Here is a 19,713-nt window from a genome sequence, read left to right as displayed (position 1 = left end):
AATAGCAGTGCAATGACTTAGGAGCTGACTAAGCAAAGAAAGTAAATGCTAGCCTAGTTTTAAGCAGGTGAATAATCCCTGCTGCAGTGTTTGATATCCCATTTGCACTTAATTCCCTTTACAGACTTCCACGATAAAGCATTGCATACTGTTTGCAGTGAGAGTAGCTGGCATGGAGGCTCTGCTGTGCTTTGGCAACAACTCTGTTGTAAATGTCCCAGGAGACAGCCAAGAAGTAGAGGCCGGCCTTTGCCTCAGGGAAAATGATGCTGTCAGCTTTCTGCCTAGAGTACCTTGGAGATACAAGGTATGAGAGGCTGATAAGCAATGCCTGAGCCCTTCTGCAACACTTGCTTGTGTGAGCAGAGAGCAGACAGTGGGGAGAAACGTCCCTCTCTCTTTTCACTGTGTGCTGACTTCTGACTTCAAGAAAAGACTGAATTAGCCTGGGAAAGAAACAAAACCCAACAAAACCCAGGAATAAGAGAATCGGGGCACTTACAGCACCCCAGGGGCCAATCCTCCACTGATTGCCTCCCGGTATATGTGCACGGTTTCGGTTTGGGCTGCCTCCAGGGGGCAGTTTGAGGCGATGATCAGGATAGAGGAAAGGGTGGATGGACCTGCCGTAGTCATGGCTGTTTGGATGACATGGAGACATGGAGCAGTCTTGCTCGGTGGCAGGGAGGTCGTCTGGGTCACACTCGCTCCTATCCACCAGCTGGTCACTGTAATTGATGCAGATCACTTGTCGCGTTGCCTTACCTTGACCACAAGTCACCGAGCACTGCATTACAGTGGGAAAAGGAGACACAGTCACATTTCCAGTTTTGAAAACCAGCTCTTGCTAATAATGAACAGCAGAAAACCCAAATAACCTCACTTATAAAAGGGCAAGTGCAACAGATTAATGAAACACGTTTCCAGCAATGAGGTCTCTTGCAATAGACAGTGTTATGCTTACAGAGCTCCACTCCAAGGCTTTCCACTGCCCGCACGGTGTCACGGTGCACATTTCTGTGGCTGATGGCTTTGGAAGGTGGAAACAAGCTGACTCATCAGCCACAGAGCCCTGGTCATCCCGGCAGCTGACATATCTCATTCGGGTTCCCTTCCCGCACGTTGCAGAGCACTAGGGAAGAGCAAAGAGCACTCTACTAGGAAGTTGCCTGACATACATTGCAAGGACTTTGTAATGAAAAGTTGGGCATATGCACTTAAAAATATCACATTGTCTACTGTAAAATAATCCTGAAAGTATTATGATGTGTGCTTACTGGTGTCCAGGATCCAAATCTCCACTGCGTCCTGTGAATGCCTGATATGGCTCTCTTGGCTTCAGGACTATTTGGATGGGGAGGACATACAGCTATTTCACAGTCCTGTACAGGAAATACATTGGGGAAAAACAAGAAATAAAGAATTTGCAGAGTTTTTGGTTAAACCACCTCCTCTTCAATGAAATTATGAACAACATGCAACATCTTGAAACTCTATGACCTGCATGTGCTGTGCAGGCAGGCTTCCTCCCTGCATCCTCTTCCTGAATCAGCAAAATTCGATATCTATATTCCAAGGCCTTCATCTGCAGAACCCTATCTGGACTTTTGACTTATTAGGAACTCTACAATAGGGATCCCCATAACCATGTGCCATCTCTATGCATTAAAACCAGATTTTTTGAGACAAAAGATGAAAGTTCATTAAGAGTTCTGACATGAACACACATCTGCAAAGCAGCAACTATATCTCCCTTCAAAGCTCCCTTCCTTCAGCGCAAGACCTGCTGCCCACACAATAAAGGTTATGCTGCTGATTACAGCCCTCTGAATCCTTGCAGCCCACCAGACCACCTATATCCATGTGCTAATCTCCACCACACACCAAGCAATGTGAGGTTTTGAGGACAGGCATGTAATTCTGCTCAGTCTTCGTACGGTGCCTCACAGGAGGGTTCTGTCCAGACCTTCTGGGAGGTCTGGTGACAGAAATTATGAACATCCATGACTTACTCCATTTAGTGGTCCTTGCCAAAAAGGAAATTAATAGTGATTGTCCTTGTGAGGGGGAGAGCAGCTTCTGACAAATGGCAATCCTGATTTCTGTTCTGCTGTGATTTCACTTATGCTGGAGGCATGCATGCCAAATGAGGGCTGACGACAAGTGGGTTTGTTACCCCTTGACTGTAGTGCAACTGGTCTCCATACATGGGAAAAACAGTGCTTTCCCAAATATTGTAGCCTTAGATAAACTCTGTGAGTTCATGCAAGACTGAAGCTGGGCAGGGCATGAGCACTACAACTCTCCTAGATGACAGATAGATGGTAATGTTCTGTTTTATTCAGCTCCTTCAGACACCCTGGGCATATCTCCTGCTTGAAATGGGACTTTACATGTTTGCTTCCAAGCATGGAAAGCCTCTTCAGCAAATCTGCAAAGTGTGCAACATTTCTCAATTTATCTGGCCAGGGAGGAAGTGTCTGGAACTGTAGCTGTCACAAACACTACATTGTCACATGCAGCATACAAGAAATTATGGCCCTTCACCATCATTTGTCAGGACACAGCAACAGTTCTGCAGCCACATGAGCCCAGACTGCAGCCAGGTATCCTCGACTCCATGTAAGCCAAAGGAGGTATCAAGACCTCTAAGGCCAATAAATACTGTCTCAACCTTCTGGTCTCTGGTTGTTACCCATATTCATCCCCTGCAGCTTCTTTAGCTCATAAGCTCTTAAGAATTCAGCTTTAGTGCTGCATCTGAACATACCCTCACATCCCACTGTATGACTAGAGCTCCATGGATATAAACCATAAGCAAAAGTAACTAATCTTCACCCACAAAGTCCTGATACCCTCATAGGTTGTCTGTTGCCTTTCTGGCAATCTGGTGCTTCAGAGTGTAAGGTGAACCACATGGAGAGGATGGGATGGTGCCACAGATGGGCACTCCCTGAACACAGCTCATCTGTACCATTTCTACCAAAGCAGGGTGCTGTGCTGCATCCTTCCAACAACCATGGAGCAGCCCAAGGTACTGCTCTGCAGGGCTGGCATTCAGAGCAAAGCCTTTCTGCAGCAAGATATCCCCTGAACCTGTAGCCTGGATGCCTCCATACACACACAGTGAAAAAATGGAGACAAGGCAGCAGGATTTACCTGGGTATCTGTAGGCCTGGTTGCAGCATTACAGTCGTTATCATCCACCACTGACACGTAGGTGCCCACAACACACTTCACTGCTCTCATCTGGTAGCCTTGGCCACAAGTAACAGTGCACTGGGACAAGACAGATGGGAGAAAAGAGCACTGGGTCTGAGTAACTGCTTTGCTTAGAAAGTATTAATCAGCCCAGCCTGTGTTTAGGCACGTAGCAAGAGCAGCAAAAATAAAAGACAGTTTCCCTTCTGGTTTCTCTCCACTTCATGCATTTCAGCTTTAAATTAGGTCAAAGTTTTAACTCACTGCGGCCACCAGTGCCTTGCACGCTTCACTTGATTCTTCGGAAAGCAAAGTGCGAGCACTGAAATGATTTACTTTGCTGCACACATTAGAATCAGAATCTGGTAGAACCTGCATGATACCCTTCTTTAAAACTGGTTGTTCAGCCCCATGGTTGCATGAGCAGCTAATGAATAATTTTACTGATGGGAAATACGTCTGACTAGGACAACTGGTCTGGGTTTGTTGCTGCTTTTTTAAGTCAAGAGCTAACAGCTTTGTGAAAAAGCAGATGCCAGAACACTCTGGAAGAAATGAGTAACTTGTATTTTAACAGAAGAAAACCCCTCACTAACCCAGAAACTGGAAAACATTAAAAGCAACAAAAGTTACTCAATGTGAGCAGCTTTTCTCTGAAAATTAGGCCATATATTTATGTGCCTAAATATGGATTTAGGAACGTAACCTTGGAATCCCCTTTTTTTGAAAATCATGGCAAATTTAGTATGACAGAGATTAAATTTAGCACAAAAGGCAGGTACTGTTATTGCTGCCTATCCGCTGAACCCAAGCAAACAGAGGGCTGCTTTGGTGTGCAAATCAATCAACACAGTTATGCTGATGAATTTGGATGAAAGGGCAGCACCCAGCTCCCACCACCCTCATCCAGGTCCCCCCCAGCTGGGAGCCCTGTGGGGCTCCGTGGTACCTGGCCCCAGGGCCCCACTTGCCACGAGGCACACTCCTGCTGCTGGCACATCTGCACTGACTCTGGCTTTGTCTCGGGGTCGCAAAACCTGTCATTCAATCTATCTTCTCCAAAGTGGCACCATGTCTGGCGGTGCTTGTGTCCTTTTCCACAGGTGACCAAGCACTGCAAGGAGAAAAGTGAGAGTTCAGGTGGTACCAGGGATGCGCTGCCAGCTCAGCACCTGCCCTGGCACTGGAAAATAAACCTGGAGACCTACTGCAACCACAGCTTAAAAAAACCTGGTGCTGAAATGCAGCTCTTTAGCTAACAACAAGTCCTGGAAGACAGGAGAGTGTCTTGTCAACAAGAAGATTGCTATCAGGAGCTCGTCTAGAGCAGGAGCTGGACCATGGAGAGCACAGCTGGGCCAGAATCCTTCAGCACGGGCAAAGTGAGATCACAAAGGGTCTTGATTTCCAGCAGGTGTGAGACATGGTGCGAATGCACAGCACTGCCCTGCGGGGTTTTAGCTGTGCACAACAGGGTGCTTCTAAAAAACTTGTTCTTTCTGAGCGTGCACTTTAAGGGTCTTGGCTTCTGCAGGCTGTGAGCACCTCTTCCACTGCCCTGGCATGGCTTGGACTGCTACTAGCTTGAATCAGAAGACACGTTTTGTAGAGAACAATCCCTGTTCCCATTTAATTGCTTTCATTATGCACTAAAAGAACATGATTCACAGAAACGAGAAATTTGGCCACAATGGTGACGAGCATCCTTTGAATACTGTTCTCCAGCACCCCCAGTCTTGCTGCAGAGACGAACCTATCAAGATAGTTTTGTTGCATTGCAAAACACACGAGCAGCAGTGGAAGAGGTAATAAACAGCAGAGAGAGGCTGAACAAAACATCAGCAGGGTGAAATCCTGCCCTCCAGTGACAGCCAGAGCTCTTGAGGATAATCTCTAGGGAAAATGAGGGCAGAAGGTGTTTTTCTTCCCAAATGTACAGCAGAACTATGGAAAAACTGGGGAGAAATTACTGCAGGATTGGAGAGACATTAACCCCCTGTGGCTTAGCAGGGAGGAAAGTGGCCACCTGACCAGGGCTACCAAGGCCAATGACTTTGCTGCCTGGCTGAAACCTCCCTGTACACAGGCCTGGGGAGACCTTCTGCAGGAGGCACAAACAAATCATGACAGCCAAGCAGGGAGGGAGACACCTCTTTGCAGGTACCAGCCCCTCAGGGTGGAGGACCAGCAGGGTGAGCCCACCTTGATGACCAGCACCTACCTCGGACCAGTCACCGGTTTTCCACTGTGGGCACGAGAAGTCACTGCATCGCTGCACTGTCAGCTTCTCCTGCTGGCTGCACTTGCTGTCATCCAGGACATCGTTGTAGGTGTTCACACACATGGCTCGCCGCCGCCGTGTGCCCCCACCGCAGCTCTTGGAGCACTGCGAGGGACACACACCCAGTAAATGTTTCCTGCCACTCTACTCCTATTGCCTCCTCTCTCTTTGCAGTCACTGTAGAGTGCTGCAGGAGACCTCCGGAAGAACAATTTATACTTTAAGTAACAGGTTTTTACTTTATGTATTCTTTTAAAAAGCCAATCTCACTAAGCTTAATAAAATGTCGTGGCAATGTGTTTCACAAATTCATTTCAGGTTATAACCCCATTATTACTTTTACAAGTGTTGCCTTTCAGTTCTCCTAAATGGCTGCTGCTCGTTCTCATTTTAGGAGAGATTTACTCTCTCTGACCAGCCAACCCTCCTTCATCGCGCCCCTCCCTGGAAATCCCCAGGCTCATCAATCTCTCTGTGCCTGCATTCAGGAATTTTCTTGTTCATGCAAAAGCTAAGATGTGTAAAGGAAACAAATTTCAGATGATGGCAACGTCGTCCCCAGCTCCTGGCAGCGGTGACAGCTTTGATGGCAGAAGACAGCTAGCAGGGCCTCATGTAATGAAGACAGATACTTAAAGTATATATTAATTGCAGTGGAAGGTAAGGAGTACCAGGCTGATTCAGACTAGAGCGTACTCCAGAGGAAGCAGTGAAAGCAGAACCACTGTGCCCATATTTTATATATATTCTGTTAGCAACCTACACAGCCCAATGTACTCCTGTGCAAGGAGCAGCATTCGCTGTGCCATGAAGCATCCCTTACCTCAGTCCAGGCCGAGTACCGCCACCCTCCCACGTTACAGTCTCCAGTGCACTTCTCCCTCGTGCTGGGCTTGGCCTGGCTGTTGCAGAAGCGATCATCCACCTTCTCTATCTTGCCCTCCAGCCGGCTGTACTTGGAGCAGTAGATATCCAGGGTACGGTAGCCCAGCCCACACTGCGCCGTGCACTCGCTCTTCCTTGCAATGTGCCACCTGGGCCGAGGACAGCAAACATCAGCCCTGAGCTCTGCAGACAACGTGCTCAAGAGTGTTTGACAGAAATAAGGAATATATGCTCTTAAACAGGAAGTTTTGGCTCTGTGTCACGCTTCCCAATGCTTTGGGACTTTCAGCTAACCCTGGCATTGCTCCTTGAAGGGAAGAAACTGTCAGCAGGTCTCTCTTGAGCAAAACAAAGACAGCAAAGCCACACCGTAACCTTGTGGGACCAACGTGGCAATGGGAGTTCATGGCCAAGCAAGGAACAATACTCTGAAAGCTTCTGAAAGCTTTCTAGCCCATGCTCCCCCGCACCTGTCTCTAAAAAATAAAAGCTGGAAAATACAGCACCAGAAAATGACCTGCACAGGTTTGAGAGGTGTTCCACATTGCAGGATACTCACAGAGCAGTTTCAGCACTCCAAAGGACAAGCAAATGGCTTGCTACAAGACACTCAAGCCCTAGCTGTGTCAGCAGGGATTAGAGGTGTTCTCTTGACAGACAGATTTCCACTCTGCTGCCTCCGCTGTGAGATACGCAACAAGGATGGTGCTAGAGGCCCTCAAGGACCCACCTGGGGATACAGCCCTGCTTCACATCAGCCCAGCTCTGGAAAGATATGCTGGATATGAGGCCTGATCCAGGGAGGTGCTGGAGACCCTGAAACCAACAGGAGCCCATGACCCTCACACCTGACAGGGGTGGCTTCTGGGGGAGGAGGCAGTGACATCCTCTGGGGGTCCTGGAGACCCTCAGGCTGCTGCCTGTGCCTGTACAGGGAGCACAGAGCCCCGCTCCCAAGGCAAGGGAGCAAACTCCAGCACAGCCTGGAGAATAAGATCGAGGGGATTTGGAGTCAATAGCTCCTGACTGGTGGGAGCCTCACATCCCTGCATGCCTTCAGACTCCTGCGTTTGCCCTTCTCAAGTTTCCAACCTGTTGCAATGGCAACAGCTGTTACCGCGACAACCCGGGCCTGCACAGCCCCGGTTTAACAGGGCTGAGAAACCCCTCGGGAAACTCGGCCATCTGAATTGCTTCACCAGCAGCCGCTTAAGGCTACCATATTTAAGCCCCAGAAAAGAAAACAGATTGCTTTTTAAAGGAAAATGGGTTGTGATGATTTAGGCTGTGCTCCATCAATTCCAGCTTGCCAGGAATTCTCTGGGGACAGCCCCAAACCCATTCTACACTTAAACCTATTCTTTGCTTTAAATAAACAATGATAAATCCAAGTCTTAGCTACGTTTTTGCTTTAAGTATGTTTTCCCCTCTTTGCAGGCTGTATGTAGAATGGCTCTGAGCATTTCTGATCCAGGCAGATGCAAATTTCAGACCCTGTATTGCACAGAGAGATTTTTCAACATTAGAGAATTTTTGTTATAGTTAGCCCTAATTGAATCAAGCAAGAGAAATGTAAAAAACATCAAAAAGTGCCTCTCAAAACACCACTGGTGGATGACAATCCCTCTTGGTTGACAAAGAGGCAACTACCAATCCTTTTGTTTTTCAAAATCTAATACAGGCTGGTGAGAAAGGGAATTATGGTGAGAAGTGCATGGAAAGAAGAGTAAATAATGAGTACACAATGTTATTTATATACACAGCTAAGCACAGTGCACCTTAATTCACATTCAGTGTTACAAGGCTCAGTGGTGGGGTCAGGCTGGGGAACTCGATCGCATCGCTGGTCTGACACCGTGAGCTGATCCGACTCTCTCTTACACACAGGTTTCCTTTTTCGTTCTCCTGCACAGAGAAAACCAGCACTTGGTTTGAGTCATGCACCGAAGTGATCAATTCAGTTATTTCTCTTACACCTTTCGTAGCAGCATTTAAGAGATGTTTAGGTGTGCTTTCCTACCTCTATCAGAAACAGAGAGGGAGTTTAAGACTAAGCGGAGTAGAAGGGCTTTATCACAGACAGGACGGACACAAGCAGAGAGCTGCAGCACCCCCACAGGGATGGGCTCTGAGTATTTAGCAGGGTGGGCACTGGCAACGATCGGATGTCAGACCCAAAACCAGACACTGGTGCATTTTGCAGCCTTAGGAAATGCCTCATGACCTTTTCTGTGCTTCAGCTTCCTCACTTGCAGACCAGGTTGTGAGGCTCACCTGGCTGGGAGGGGCTGTAAGGTGTCCTGCTCTGAAATCCAGAAGCACCTTGTAGGATGTTACCTACCACTGCAGTCCAGGGAAACAATCACACCCACAGGGTAAGAATCTCGAAGAAATCAGAGAGATCTGACAGCAATGCCCAAACCCCAAATGAATCCAGGACAAAACTAAGCCTTCCCAAGCACCCACCTTGGCAAAGCTTACTGCAGGGCTGCCATGGGCCATGCTCATTCCAGTAAAACTGCTGAGGTTTGTCCTCAATAGGGATATTGAACGTGTAACGAACGTCAGGATTGTACAAGTTGCCCACTGATAAAACCTGAGAAGAAGAAAAATGAAGCAGAGTAAACCAACAGATATCACTGCCCACTATTTTCAGTCCAACAATGCCGGGCAGACTTGTCCATACACACAACATATACTTCACCTGCAGCGTTATTTCTTGCTCAATCCGATCTGTAGAATTAATTCTTTCAATAGTATTATCGGAGCCACTGTATTCGATCACAGCATTCCCAACTTTGATTTCCCTTTTAAACATACTGACGACAAAGTCTCCATTTAATATAAAGTCTCCTTGACTGTTAGATAAGGCTGCATAGGTGCAAAAAACAAGAACTAAAGAGGCAGAATTAACTCATACGTACATAACAATGTGGGTCATGCGGTCTCAGTGCTCCTTTCCCTTGGGGGTGGGGGGAAAAGCCCACTGGCACTCTCAAACAGAAAGGATGTAAAGACAACAGCAGAGCTCTTGCAAACATTGTGCCTTCTCCTTTTTCCACTGGAAAGCCTCTTAAAAATGAAGGCTGAATGCCTGAAGTTGTTGCTAAACAGTTCATCCATAAGCCAATGCAGAGATATCTAAAAGGCATTCTGGGCTGGCTGCTGCAAGGAGCACACATAGGCTGTATCCCCACACATACCACAGAAATAATCCTGCCCAAACCTTTCCATTAGCTGTGTGGATAGGGTGGCTTCCCTGGTGCTTCCAGGTGTGTTCTTAGGGTAAATGCACACACCCTAATTACCTAAACATGATTTTCTAGTATATAATTACAGGGAGTTTGGTCAGTATCTCCCCCTTTCTTTTCCTCTCCCTCCTCCCCCCGTATATTTTATTATTCCAAATCTTAAGCTATGTGAGAGTACTGGAGGCTTAAAGCCTAAATGCTTTATAAAAGGAACAGTTTCCTGAAAACAGCAGTCTGCTGCACAACTTCACACTAATGCGATTATGTAGCTAATTTCCTAAGTTAGTTTCCCCACCATTTCACCCATCACAGCTCTGCTACTAAAAAGCCCCTGTACTCAAAAATCTAGACACCAAAACACCAAAGGGAAGGTTTTTCCATCAAATGAGGAGCGATAATGAAGCAAAACACTGCTCAGTAGCAAACAGACATAGATGGAGAAAACCTCACAAAGCAGAGGCTACACTCTAACAAGTGCCACACTTTGGAAGCTTTAATGTTATTAGGCAGTAGTAAAACTCATTAAAGGATTCCTTCTCTTTTACTGTATCTCCTGTAACAGCAGGTACATCTTGGACTTGATGATGACATCAAATCCCTCCTAAATTGTTAAGCAACTACAGGGTTCACAGTAACTGAGGGCCCAAGATTTCACACTCAGAGAGCTGCAAAATAAGTGGACACATGCATACTTCTCATTTGCTTCTAGTCAGGCCTAACGTGAAGAGATGCTTTCCCAGCAATATTAAAGCAACGTTAAAGAAGATTTGACTTCGTTGTTTCCCAAGAAGATTAAAGGCCCTCCAAGAAGAGCTGAGAAGTTTGGGGCTCCTTCTGGGGTGAACCAGTTTGAGTAGGCACAGCATAGCGAGGATTGTTTTTTCCAGGAAAGAGGAATAATAAAACTTGCCTCCCTCCTCCAAGACAGAGAACTCTGAGACCTCAGTAAGGTTTTTTTGGTGCTGATGTGCATTCATGCTGCACCACTTCATCTTTTTGCCTCAATGAAGAGTCCAGCCACATGGATGGCATTTCAGACAGCCAAGGCTGTCAGCATTGCCTCCCTTTGGTGCATGGTAGTCTCTGGTATTGTTTCTCAAGTGACTCCCTTTACCTTTGATGGGCTAGGGGCCATCAGCCAACTCCTCTTTTTAACATACCCAGTTACAGGAATTTGGTGAGATAAAACAAAATGAAGTGCCCTGTTGAGAGACGTAAATACAGGACCCTGTGCTACTGCAACACAACTGGTAGTGCAAGGCACAGGGTGTGCAGAAAAGGAGGACCAGAGACTCTGAGAGACCCCAAACAGGACTTAATGGCAAGATCAGCCTTCAACTAGCAGGTGTAACATCAGTCGTGATGTTCATTTGTATTATCTCTGCTATTGAACACAAACAGAACTATCCATGGGGTGAGTTAGTGATCATGATGGAAAAGACACTCATGGCCATGCTAACAACATATATGTGCATGTAGCAGAGTGGTCTAACAGAAGCATTTTCATCTGCCTCTGAAGACACAGCCACAGGTTAGAGAAAACAGTGACTATGAAAGTCCCTCAGCCAAAGGCCAAGTTACTGTTAGGTTTAAATCAAACCAACATCTTTGGTGCAGGCTATTTCTTTACAGTTACGTGTCACTATCAGGCCTCAGTCTAAGTGAAATCAGAATTATTATTCTCAGAAGAATAGAAGACAATTTCTCTTTGTATGTGTTTGCACAAACATCTTTCAGGACATGGCACCAGCCAAAGCATGGTGACAGCAGTTGCAGTGAGGAGACTCCAGCAGAACTCAGAATCCTGTTTGGTTCCCAGCTTTATCCCTCAGTTCCCACCCAGGCTCAACAGTCCTTCACAGCCCTAGACGAACCCTAAGGGAATATTTCTTATAATTGGTGAAGTTCCCAAATGTTGCATCTAGGAGAGCATGAACAAAAATAAAAGGAAGAAGATAAGGCTGGATGTTTGGCAGACATATAAAAATTCCCACCAAGAAAACATCTCCCTTAAATGAATTCTTCATCCTCCCTAGCAGAGAGCTGCCAGTAGATATATCACCACAACCAGGCAACCTAGCAGATTTCTGGAGTGAAATAAGGAGTACAACTCACCCAGGTAGTTGTCATCCTCTGGTTTCCCTGAGTAACTGTGCTGACGCACATCAATATTAGTGGCACCAGCTGGGATGCGAACCACAATGTTATAACCTAGGAAAGATTTAACAGAAAGTCAAGGCTATTACACAGGCATTTCATTTGCTTTGTACAGGGGAAGGGAAATGAGCAAAGTTACCTCACATTACACAAGCTGATACGTTTCAGCTAGGGATAGCATAGTTATAAAATGGAATATACTATAGCTAGAAGGATTTTGTGGTTTACATCAGTGTTTTTGTAGATTAAGTGTTGCAATGGCTTTTACAGACCCACATTTTTCACTATGAAGTTTTTAGCAACAGATTCTTACCATAATGCACCGTGTTAAATGTGCCTGCAACAGTTTTGCATGAAGAATTATCCCCACCACAAACACCACATTTATCTCTTCTTGCTTTTGAATTCAGCACATGATCACATCCAGCTTGCTTTAAGAGAAAAATTGAAAAAAATAGATTGAGCAAATACAGACTAGAACAGCATTGACAAATCTCCTAATTAAGGCACACAAAAGCTGTTTATGCAAAAGGCTGCCATGAGATAAAGCGGTTTGCTTACCCACATTTTTCCACTGACTTACAGTGTGGGCATCCCACAAGGTTTTACAACAAAAGGCTTTTTAACAAAGCAAGAATCAAAATGGCTGTTTGCACTAGGCAATGCCTTCAGTAGAGAAAAATTCTTGCATCAATTGTTCCCATAGAGAAAAGTGCGAAGAATGATTGTGAACAGAAATCTGGGGTCTGATCAGGAAGAACTGGGGCAAAGCACAGAAGGAAGCAACACTGGGATTTAGGCTGAGACCTCCACACCCCTCAATAACTTAGGGCAGATGTGCAAACATCTTTCACTTGAGTGTGTCCCAAGAAGAGCTGGTGAATGGTCTAGAGTAAGTCTGATGAGGAGTGGCTGAGGGGGCTGGGGAGCTCAGCCTGAAGAAAAGAAGGCTCAGGGGAGACTTTCTCACTCTCTACAACTACCTGAAAGGAAGTTGTAGCCAGGTGGGGGTCAGGCTCTTCACAGGTAACAAGCAATAGGACAAGAGAAAACAGCCTTATGTTCAACAGGGGAGGTTTAGGTTTGATATTAGGAAATAATTCTTCACCAAAAGGGTTGTCAAACACTGGAACAGGCTGCTCAGGGCAGTGGTGGGAGTCACCCTCCCTGGTGGTATTAAAGGACATGTGGATATGGCACTTCGGGACATGGTTTAGTGGTGGACTTGGCAGTGCTGGGTTAATGGCTGGACTTGATCTCAAAGGTCTTTTCCAACCTAAATGATCCTATGATTCCATGTGTGGCTCTTTGGCAAATCTGGAGGTTGGCACAAATGTCAGACCATTTAGGGCTTACGAAGTGTGCAGATGCTGCTGGCAGCCCCTGAGCGAAGAGGACATGCCAACAACTGCCTGGATCATGGTGCAGAAGTGCCAGCCTGCCCTACAAAACTGCCATCCCCCTTTGGTGAAGAGGAAGGAAAATGATTACCCGGCAGAGGCCCTGCACGCAGATGTCATTGGTGTCGGGGCCGCAGGGCGTCCCGTCGATGACCCGGTCCCGCAGCTGGTAATAGGCCGTGTTCCCTGCCACCCGGCAGAACAGCTTGCACCGATCCTTCATCAGGACTGTGGTGAGAGAAACCAGAAGCACGCTATCTGAACACCGTCATCCCAAAGCAGCAATGCAGGAGGCAGGATCTACATCCCCCCCAGCCACTTACTGCCGCTGTATTTGGGAACCCAGCGCACATTTGTGGGAAGCCCATTGATGTTGAAGTGTTTCCCATCAAAGTCGGCACACTGCTCATCCCGGAAATCCTTCTTCAGCTTTGAGCATGGTTCTGTGTTGCAGGATTTAAACTTCATGCGACGACCCACGCAGTATTTCCCACCGTTTTTGGGTCTGCAGAGACAACACCAGGCTGGCAATGAGGTGGAATTGCAATTCTGCAACCTGTTCAGTACAGTCAGGATTTGCAACAGCATTTTGTGGGTTCTGTCTTTGTGCATATCTTTAACTAGTATCCCAGGCTGACAAGCAAGAAATGTTATGCCGGTGTCTAACAAAAAAGATCACATATGCAATAAAAAGGGATGAAAAAGAGAATATGTGCTTTCTGATGGATGCCATGGCAGTGAGAGAAGCCAGAGAGGAAGAGCAACATCTTCTTCCCCACCTGAGGATTTATTTTCACCTGAGGGATCCCACTCAGGCCCTTGTCTCCTTACAACCCCATCAGTCCTATGGATTTTGTGGCTGAAAATTTGCCTTTGATTTAGTGGGTTGCAAATAACTAAACATCACAGGAGAAAAGGCTTCCTTCCCTGCAGAGGCAGCACTTAGTCCTTCAGGATTTCTAGCCCCAAATGTTAGAAATGTTAATGCTGAGCACTTTGAAATAACTTCCACATATTCCAGAAAGCACCAAAGACAGCCAATAAATAACTTACCCCCATTTTATAGCAGGATGACACTGGTTTAAAGTGGGGAGAGAGATCCCATCCAAGCCACATAAAAAGTGGATAAGCCTAGGAGAAGCTATCGTTTTAAATTTCCTGACTCACAGATTCAGGGCTGTAGTCATAAAACTATTTTTCTCACATGCAGATGGAGCCTTTGCCAGAGAACATCACTGTGAGGATTGAAAGAGCCTCTCCAAATGCCAGCAGTGGTGCAAGAATGAGCTGCACATCAAAATAACCACCAAACCTACATCTTCTACCCACCCCCTGTAAAATGAGTGCCTGCACTAACAGTGCAATCAGAAGAGCAGTGCAATCAGAAGAGTTACGTGCCAGGCTCCAACATCCTGGCACCCACAACTCCTGCCTTCCAGGACTGTTCTTCAGGATCAGCTCTGTCTTGCCTGGGGACCAGGCACTCATGAGTGCCCCAGGGATGCTGGCAGAATGCTCCTTCCCTTGGAGCCTGGTTGGGAAGGAACACACAAAGGTTTGAACACTTGAAGACCCTTCAAGACGCAGATGAATGAGTGATAAATGGGAACCACCCCTGCCCTCAGAACAGAGATGCTCACCGTGAGATCTCCACGTTGCATGCAGCCAACACCTCTAACAGAAGGGACAGCACCCCTCTGCACATGCACAATGGTCTCTACACCCTGTGAGTCAACAAGTTCCTGCAGCTGAACAGAACTTTTTTGGCATCTCTGCACCTCCACCACCCAGGAAGCCCAGCAGTGCCTTTTCTCCCACAAATAACAATTCTTCACTCTTACGCTCAAAAACTCATTGTGACTCAAGTAGCAGAGTTCCTGTGAAACAAATGGAGAGACAGAAGCATAGAACAGCTCGCCCTTGCCAAAAGATTGCCTGCAAAGCAGGAAGAGGCAGGCAGACTCCCCACCACCCCATCAGCACCACTAGGGATGCTCACAGGTCTGGCAGAAGGAGTTGCCTCCTTGAGCAGCTGCAGGTGAGACGCTGTAGCACCACTAGTTACACACATGGGATTTTTCCTGCCAGCATCCTCCAGTCACTGAGATCCTCACTGCTGTGGTGCGGACCCCTCTAGTCCTATCCTAAATGCCACGGAGTATGAACAGCCTGAGCAATAGCTACTAACACCAGCTCTACCTGCTCTGAGGGCAGTTCTCACATGCCATCTAGAAACGAAATTCCTGTCACTTACAAATGTTTCTGGTGTTTGCAATTAAGCAAGTACCAGTGATAAAAAGCCCAAGCAACTGCACAGTGCCCATTGAAGATTTTACACCACTTCCTAGTGGCAGAATAAGTCTAAACCTGGTTTTTACCGATTTAGTCTGTTGTTCACCTTGTTGTGACAAACAACTTCAAACAACTTACTTGATTACACTTGGGACAGCTCTAAGGCTATCAGCACAGCAGCCCCTTTAGACATAGCCCAAACTCCTCCTTGCCTTGCAGGCACAATGGCAATTGCTGGGGGTTTCCCAATACCAGAGCCCATCCCATGCCTGCACATGAGCTACCTCTAGCTACAAAGGGACATCTCAACCATCTCACTACACAGCACACTTCTTAATCATGGCAGCAGCACACTCCAGACCTGGGTGAGTCTTTCATGGAGGAGTTAACAGGATTCATCATTTTCACTTCAAAAGCATTTGTACCTCTGCAGGACTGTTGCAGTTTGACAAAGCCTCTGAGGTATACAAACCTTTAAGAGGGTATTTCTTTAAAAAAAAAATTGCAATTACAACATTTTTACGGTAACCACATTGCTTCCAATATAAATCAATTTAACTAAAATGAAACTCTTAACTATTTAGATAAGGAGAACATGCAGGAGCCTCTTTTTTTTTTTTAAGGTGTGTCTGATAAAATCCAAAGTCCCAAGCAATTATTTAGCTGTCTCTTCTCTAGACATGACCCCTGAGATTGAGATAACACTAACACATGGATACACCACAAACTAAAGGATGCTACAGCTTGCCATCTTGTTGCAAACTGTCAATTTGGTAATCCTGGCAGTAAATCTCCGTGCAGACAGTGCTGGGGGCCGAAACACACTCACACTTCTGACATTTAAAAGCAGCTCCAAACTCCCCGGATGGTTTCAGAGTGTGTCTTAGGTTACAATGTAAGATGTAACCAAAACTATGTATTCTATTACCACCTTCATAAGCTGCTAAAAACAGGTGGCGAAGTGCTCCTGATCATGTTTCGTCCCTCCTGACTCCCTCCGGGGGTTAATGGGCCATCAAGGTCTCACTGCATGACCTATAAAATTACATCATCCCATTGTGAAATGCTCCGCCCAGGGGGAGGAACCAAGCATTCCTACCTGGCTATAATCTGAGGCCTGGAACACCACGGGAGCATCTACCACTGGATTCCCAGAGGATACGAGCTTGACAACCACCACTGGAGAAGGACCAGACCCTTCTACAGGATCACCGCTTTGCCAGCACCACATCTGTCACTCCAACAAGGACGGTAGCCACTATTTAATTGGACTGCTACCACCACCCTGCCTGACAGGCTGTCAGGTTGTATTCTGACTCTGTCAGTGTTTCTGTACTACTGCATTTATTTTAATTTTCCTATTAAATTGTAGTTCTGACTTGGAATCTCTCACTGGTTTGCTTTCAAACTAGTACAGAGTGTTTTTAAGCAGCATTGCTTTTCACAGAATCTGAGGGACAGAAAAAGCTGACTCTGAAAAATAAGTCACCCTCATAACATCGATTTTCAGTGTCATGAATAAATACAGCATACTTCACTCTGTGTAATATTTTTATGGATCATCAACAATGTACCACAGAGACAGAAGGGAAAGCAGCACATGCATAGAAATCTTCTTGTTTTGTTTCCACTTCCTTTCTCTCTCTGAATTAACAGCCAGCGTGGACCCACTTTCAATCCAGTATCATTCCCCTTACAAGCTCCTGCACACACCCCAGAACCACTGCACTCCTCCCAGCAGCCCAGAAACTCTCAGGCCCAGGAAATGATGCGGTCTCATCCCCATTACCACCCCAACAGGTCTGAAATAAACTATGCATAATCCATCACCTTGAGCATTTTCACTTGCAGATTTTGAGACAGCACCCAGCTCCCAGCAGTCCAAGAGCACCAGGTACAGACACCCTGCCAAGAAGTGATGTTCTGGGGGTGCTTTGCACCTGCTGAGCCCCATGGGCAGCAGCTCTGCCTGGGAACACTCAGATTGTCACAATGAAAAGCCCCAGGAGAATTAACTGCAACGTACATGTGTTCATCTGCACATTTGCCCATGTACCTGTGCTCATGTGTGAGAGCAGAAAAATCTGTGAAGTTCCAGCGTACACAGATCAGTTTGAGATAGCCTTCCCTGCATTCCAGGAAGCCCGAGGATTGGGAATTGGTTGGTGGCTAGCACACTAACCTATACATGTGTTTACATGTCAGGCTCAGACAGTTTTCAGCACAGGTGGATATTTCTGTGATGGACTAAAATGCAAACGTGATCTGACTCGCATCCAGAGATAACACTCCCCCATCCAAAAAGCCATTCCTGAAAACAAGGCTTCTGGTATTGACATCTTATCAAATATGCCCTTTCCCGTAATTCTGCAACATGTCTTTCTTTGAAAACCAGGGCTTGCACCACAGACCCTCTGATCATGCACTGCAGCCATGGGCTTTTTCCACCAGTCAAGCTCAAATTCCCATGTGGGCAATCTCAGTGGGAAGGGTCTGGTCTGGTTAGCAAATACATTCCTTCAGGGTATGTCAAAACAGTCTGCTGGCATTTCAGAGGCTTACAGCTCTTCCTGCATCCCTGCAGGATACTCATCCATGTAGGTGTCAGAGCACTCTACAAAGAGAGGCAGGAGTTGCAGCCTTACCTTCTGTACCATGGAGGGAATGGATGTAATTTTCAATGGCAGATTTAACACAATTTTTACTGGATGCAAGATCCCACCCCAGATCCTCATGCACAGAAAAAACTTTAAAAAGCTAAACCATCTTTGACTAGAAAAGATTTACTGAGAATTATTTCAGACCTTACTTGAGGTATCTGGGTTGAGTTTTCTGCCTTCTACAACAGAGGAGAAACTGTCTATTTTTGAAGTACTTTGAGAAGGGGGAAAGGCAAGAGAGCATCCAGTGGGGTCTCATCCATTTTCATCATCTCAGCAGCCCCATGATAACGGGGACACAGGTGGTGGGAGCTCACACTGTGGTGTCAAATCACAGGCACAAACCAACAATCAGTGTAAAGTTCTGTGGATGGTGCCAGGACAGATGACTCCTCATGGAGACCTCATGAGGGGCTGGAGAAGAGAGGCCAGTGTCAGCACAAGGTTCAGGAAAGGGGGCCTGGAAAATAACCACTATCAATCATAAGGATTTCTTGGGCTGCTTGGTGCCAAGCGTGTTTAGGTGCTTTTGCAAATCCCAGCCACAGCAATACACCTTCTGAAGCACCAGGATACAAACCACAAGCTATCAGGGAAGATGGAATTTCAAATCCCTTGGCTAGCCTTTAGGATAAAGGAGATTTTCTATCACAAAAAACTATCAGTCCAAACAGATGCCTCTCAGAAGACAGGAATATATCTCGCTGACAGCATCCAAAGTTTCAGCAGCAGAGCTGGAAACATGCTTTGTTTTTGTCTTTCCATGGCTACTGAAGACCATACAGAGTGTGCTGTCTCAGCACAGCCAGATGAGAGCTCTTTGCGCTTGTGTTGTCTTAGCATCGTTTTAATTAACGTGCTGATGTCCTTCTCTCTCAGCCTCAACTTTTGACACTTTTCCAGCTGTGCTGAGCAGCCTCTCCTGTTACTATACCACCAGTGCCATAGGTATAAGCTCTCCTTTCTCCCATTAGCAGTGACAAAACTATCACTGGCACATCCCGAGTGGCAATTTCCTTGGCAATAAACCATCCAACACCAATGATGAGAAACAGGAATCTTTTTAAGACCCCTCAGTGCAACCAGCCCCATAGACCCCTCTCCTCTCTGTATCTCAGTCACAAATAAAAGCCCAGAAATCCTCCTGCCCACTCCTTCTGCAAGAAGGCAGTTAAACAGAAAGCAGCACAATTCACAATTTAGGTAAACAGGCTGCTTTCATACCAGTTGCTCAAGCTATTACTATCATACCAGCTACATATTTGTCTTCTTGAAGCCCACAGCAAAATTCCCTGCCATTTCAAAGGGTGCAGGATTTTGCATTCCAGGCTGACAGCAAACATTTTTGAGACCCACTTTTTAATGGGGCACAGATTTCTGCTGAGGTTTGGCTAGTCTGCACCAGCTGAAATGTAACTGTATAAAGGATCAGCAGCAAAAGCAGCCAAAAGCTGCAAAACCAGACAAAGCAGGAATAAAACGGCAAAAAACTTTATTATAAAGGCCTGTAGGAACAGCTGCAAAAGCAACCAAAGCAGGGGTAAAATGGTGAAAAAGGAAGACTCCTTCCTTTCTCCCTCCTTTCT

General features: G+C 46.3%; 1 protein-coding gene across 12 annotated transcripts in view; it reads right to left on the bottom strand.

The window, feature by feature from the left end:
- ADAMTS9 (ADAM metallopeptidase with thrombospondin type 1 motif 9) overlaps positions 1-19,713 on the bottom strand; it is an 81,860-nt gene that overhangs the window by 35,769 nt on the left and 26,378 nt on the right. For all 12 annotated transcript variants that reach the window (XR_006013908.1, XR_006013897.1, XM_042014863.1 and 9 more), the window contains exons 13-26: positions 13,499-13,680; positions 13,267-13,403; positions 12,089-12,206; positions 11,734-11,829; positions 9,072-9,238; positions 8,834-8,963; positions 8,146-8,272; positions 6,306-6,516; positions 5,423-5,587; positions 4,151-4,315; positions 3,160-3,279; positions 1,278-1,382; positions 965-1,132; positions 503-787 (exon numbers count right to left, since the gene is read on the bottom strand). Coding sequence is in view for 10 of the 12 variants with exons in the window: in XM_042014863.1 (XP_041870797.1) it covers positions 503-787; positions 965-1,132; positions 1,278-1,382; positions 3,160-3,279; positions 4,151-4,315; positions 5,423-5,587; positions 6,306-6,516; positions 8,146-8,272; positions 8,834-8,963; positions 9,072-9,238; positions 11,734-11,829; positions 12,089-12,206; positions 13,267-13,403; positions 13,499-13,680 (2,176 nt within the window). In the remaining 2 variants the exon portion in view is untranslated. The remainder of the gene's footprint in view (positions 1-502; positions 788-964; positions 1,133-1,277; positions 1,383-3,159; positions 3,280-4,150; positions 4,316-5,422; positions 5,588-6,305; positions 6,517-8,145; positions 8,273-8,833; positions 8,964-9,071; positions 9,239-11,733; positions 11,830-12,088; positions 12,207-13,266; positions 13,404-13,498; positions 13,681-19,713) is intronic.

This window comes from Corvus kubaryi, unplaced genomic scaffold (assembly GCF_017639235.1).
Source record: "Corvus kubaryi isolate FWS band 111438036 unplaced genomic scaffold, C.kubaryi_AGA036_p1.0 136, whole genome shotgun sequence".
NCBI lineage: Eukaryota > Metazoa > Chordata > Aves > Passeriformes > Corvidae > Corvus > Corvus kubaryi.
Note: the sequence above shows the minus strand (reverse complement) of the source record. Positions and strands in the feature narration are given on the sequence as shown.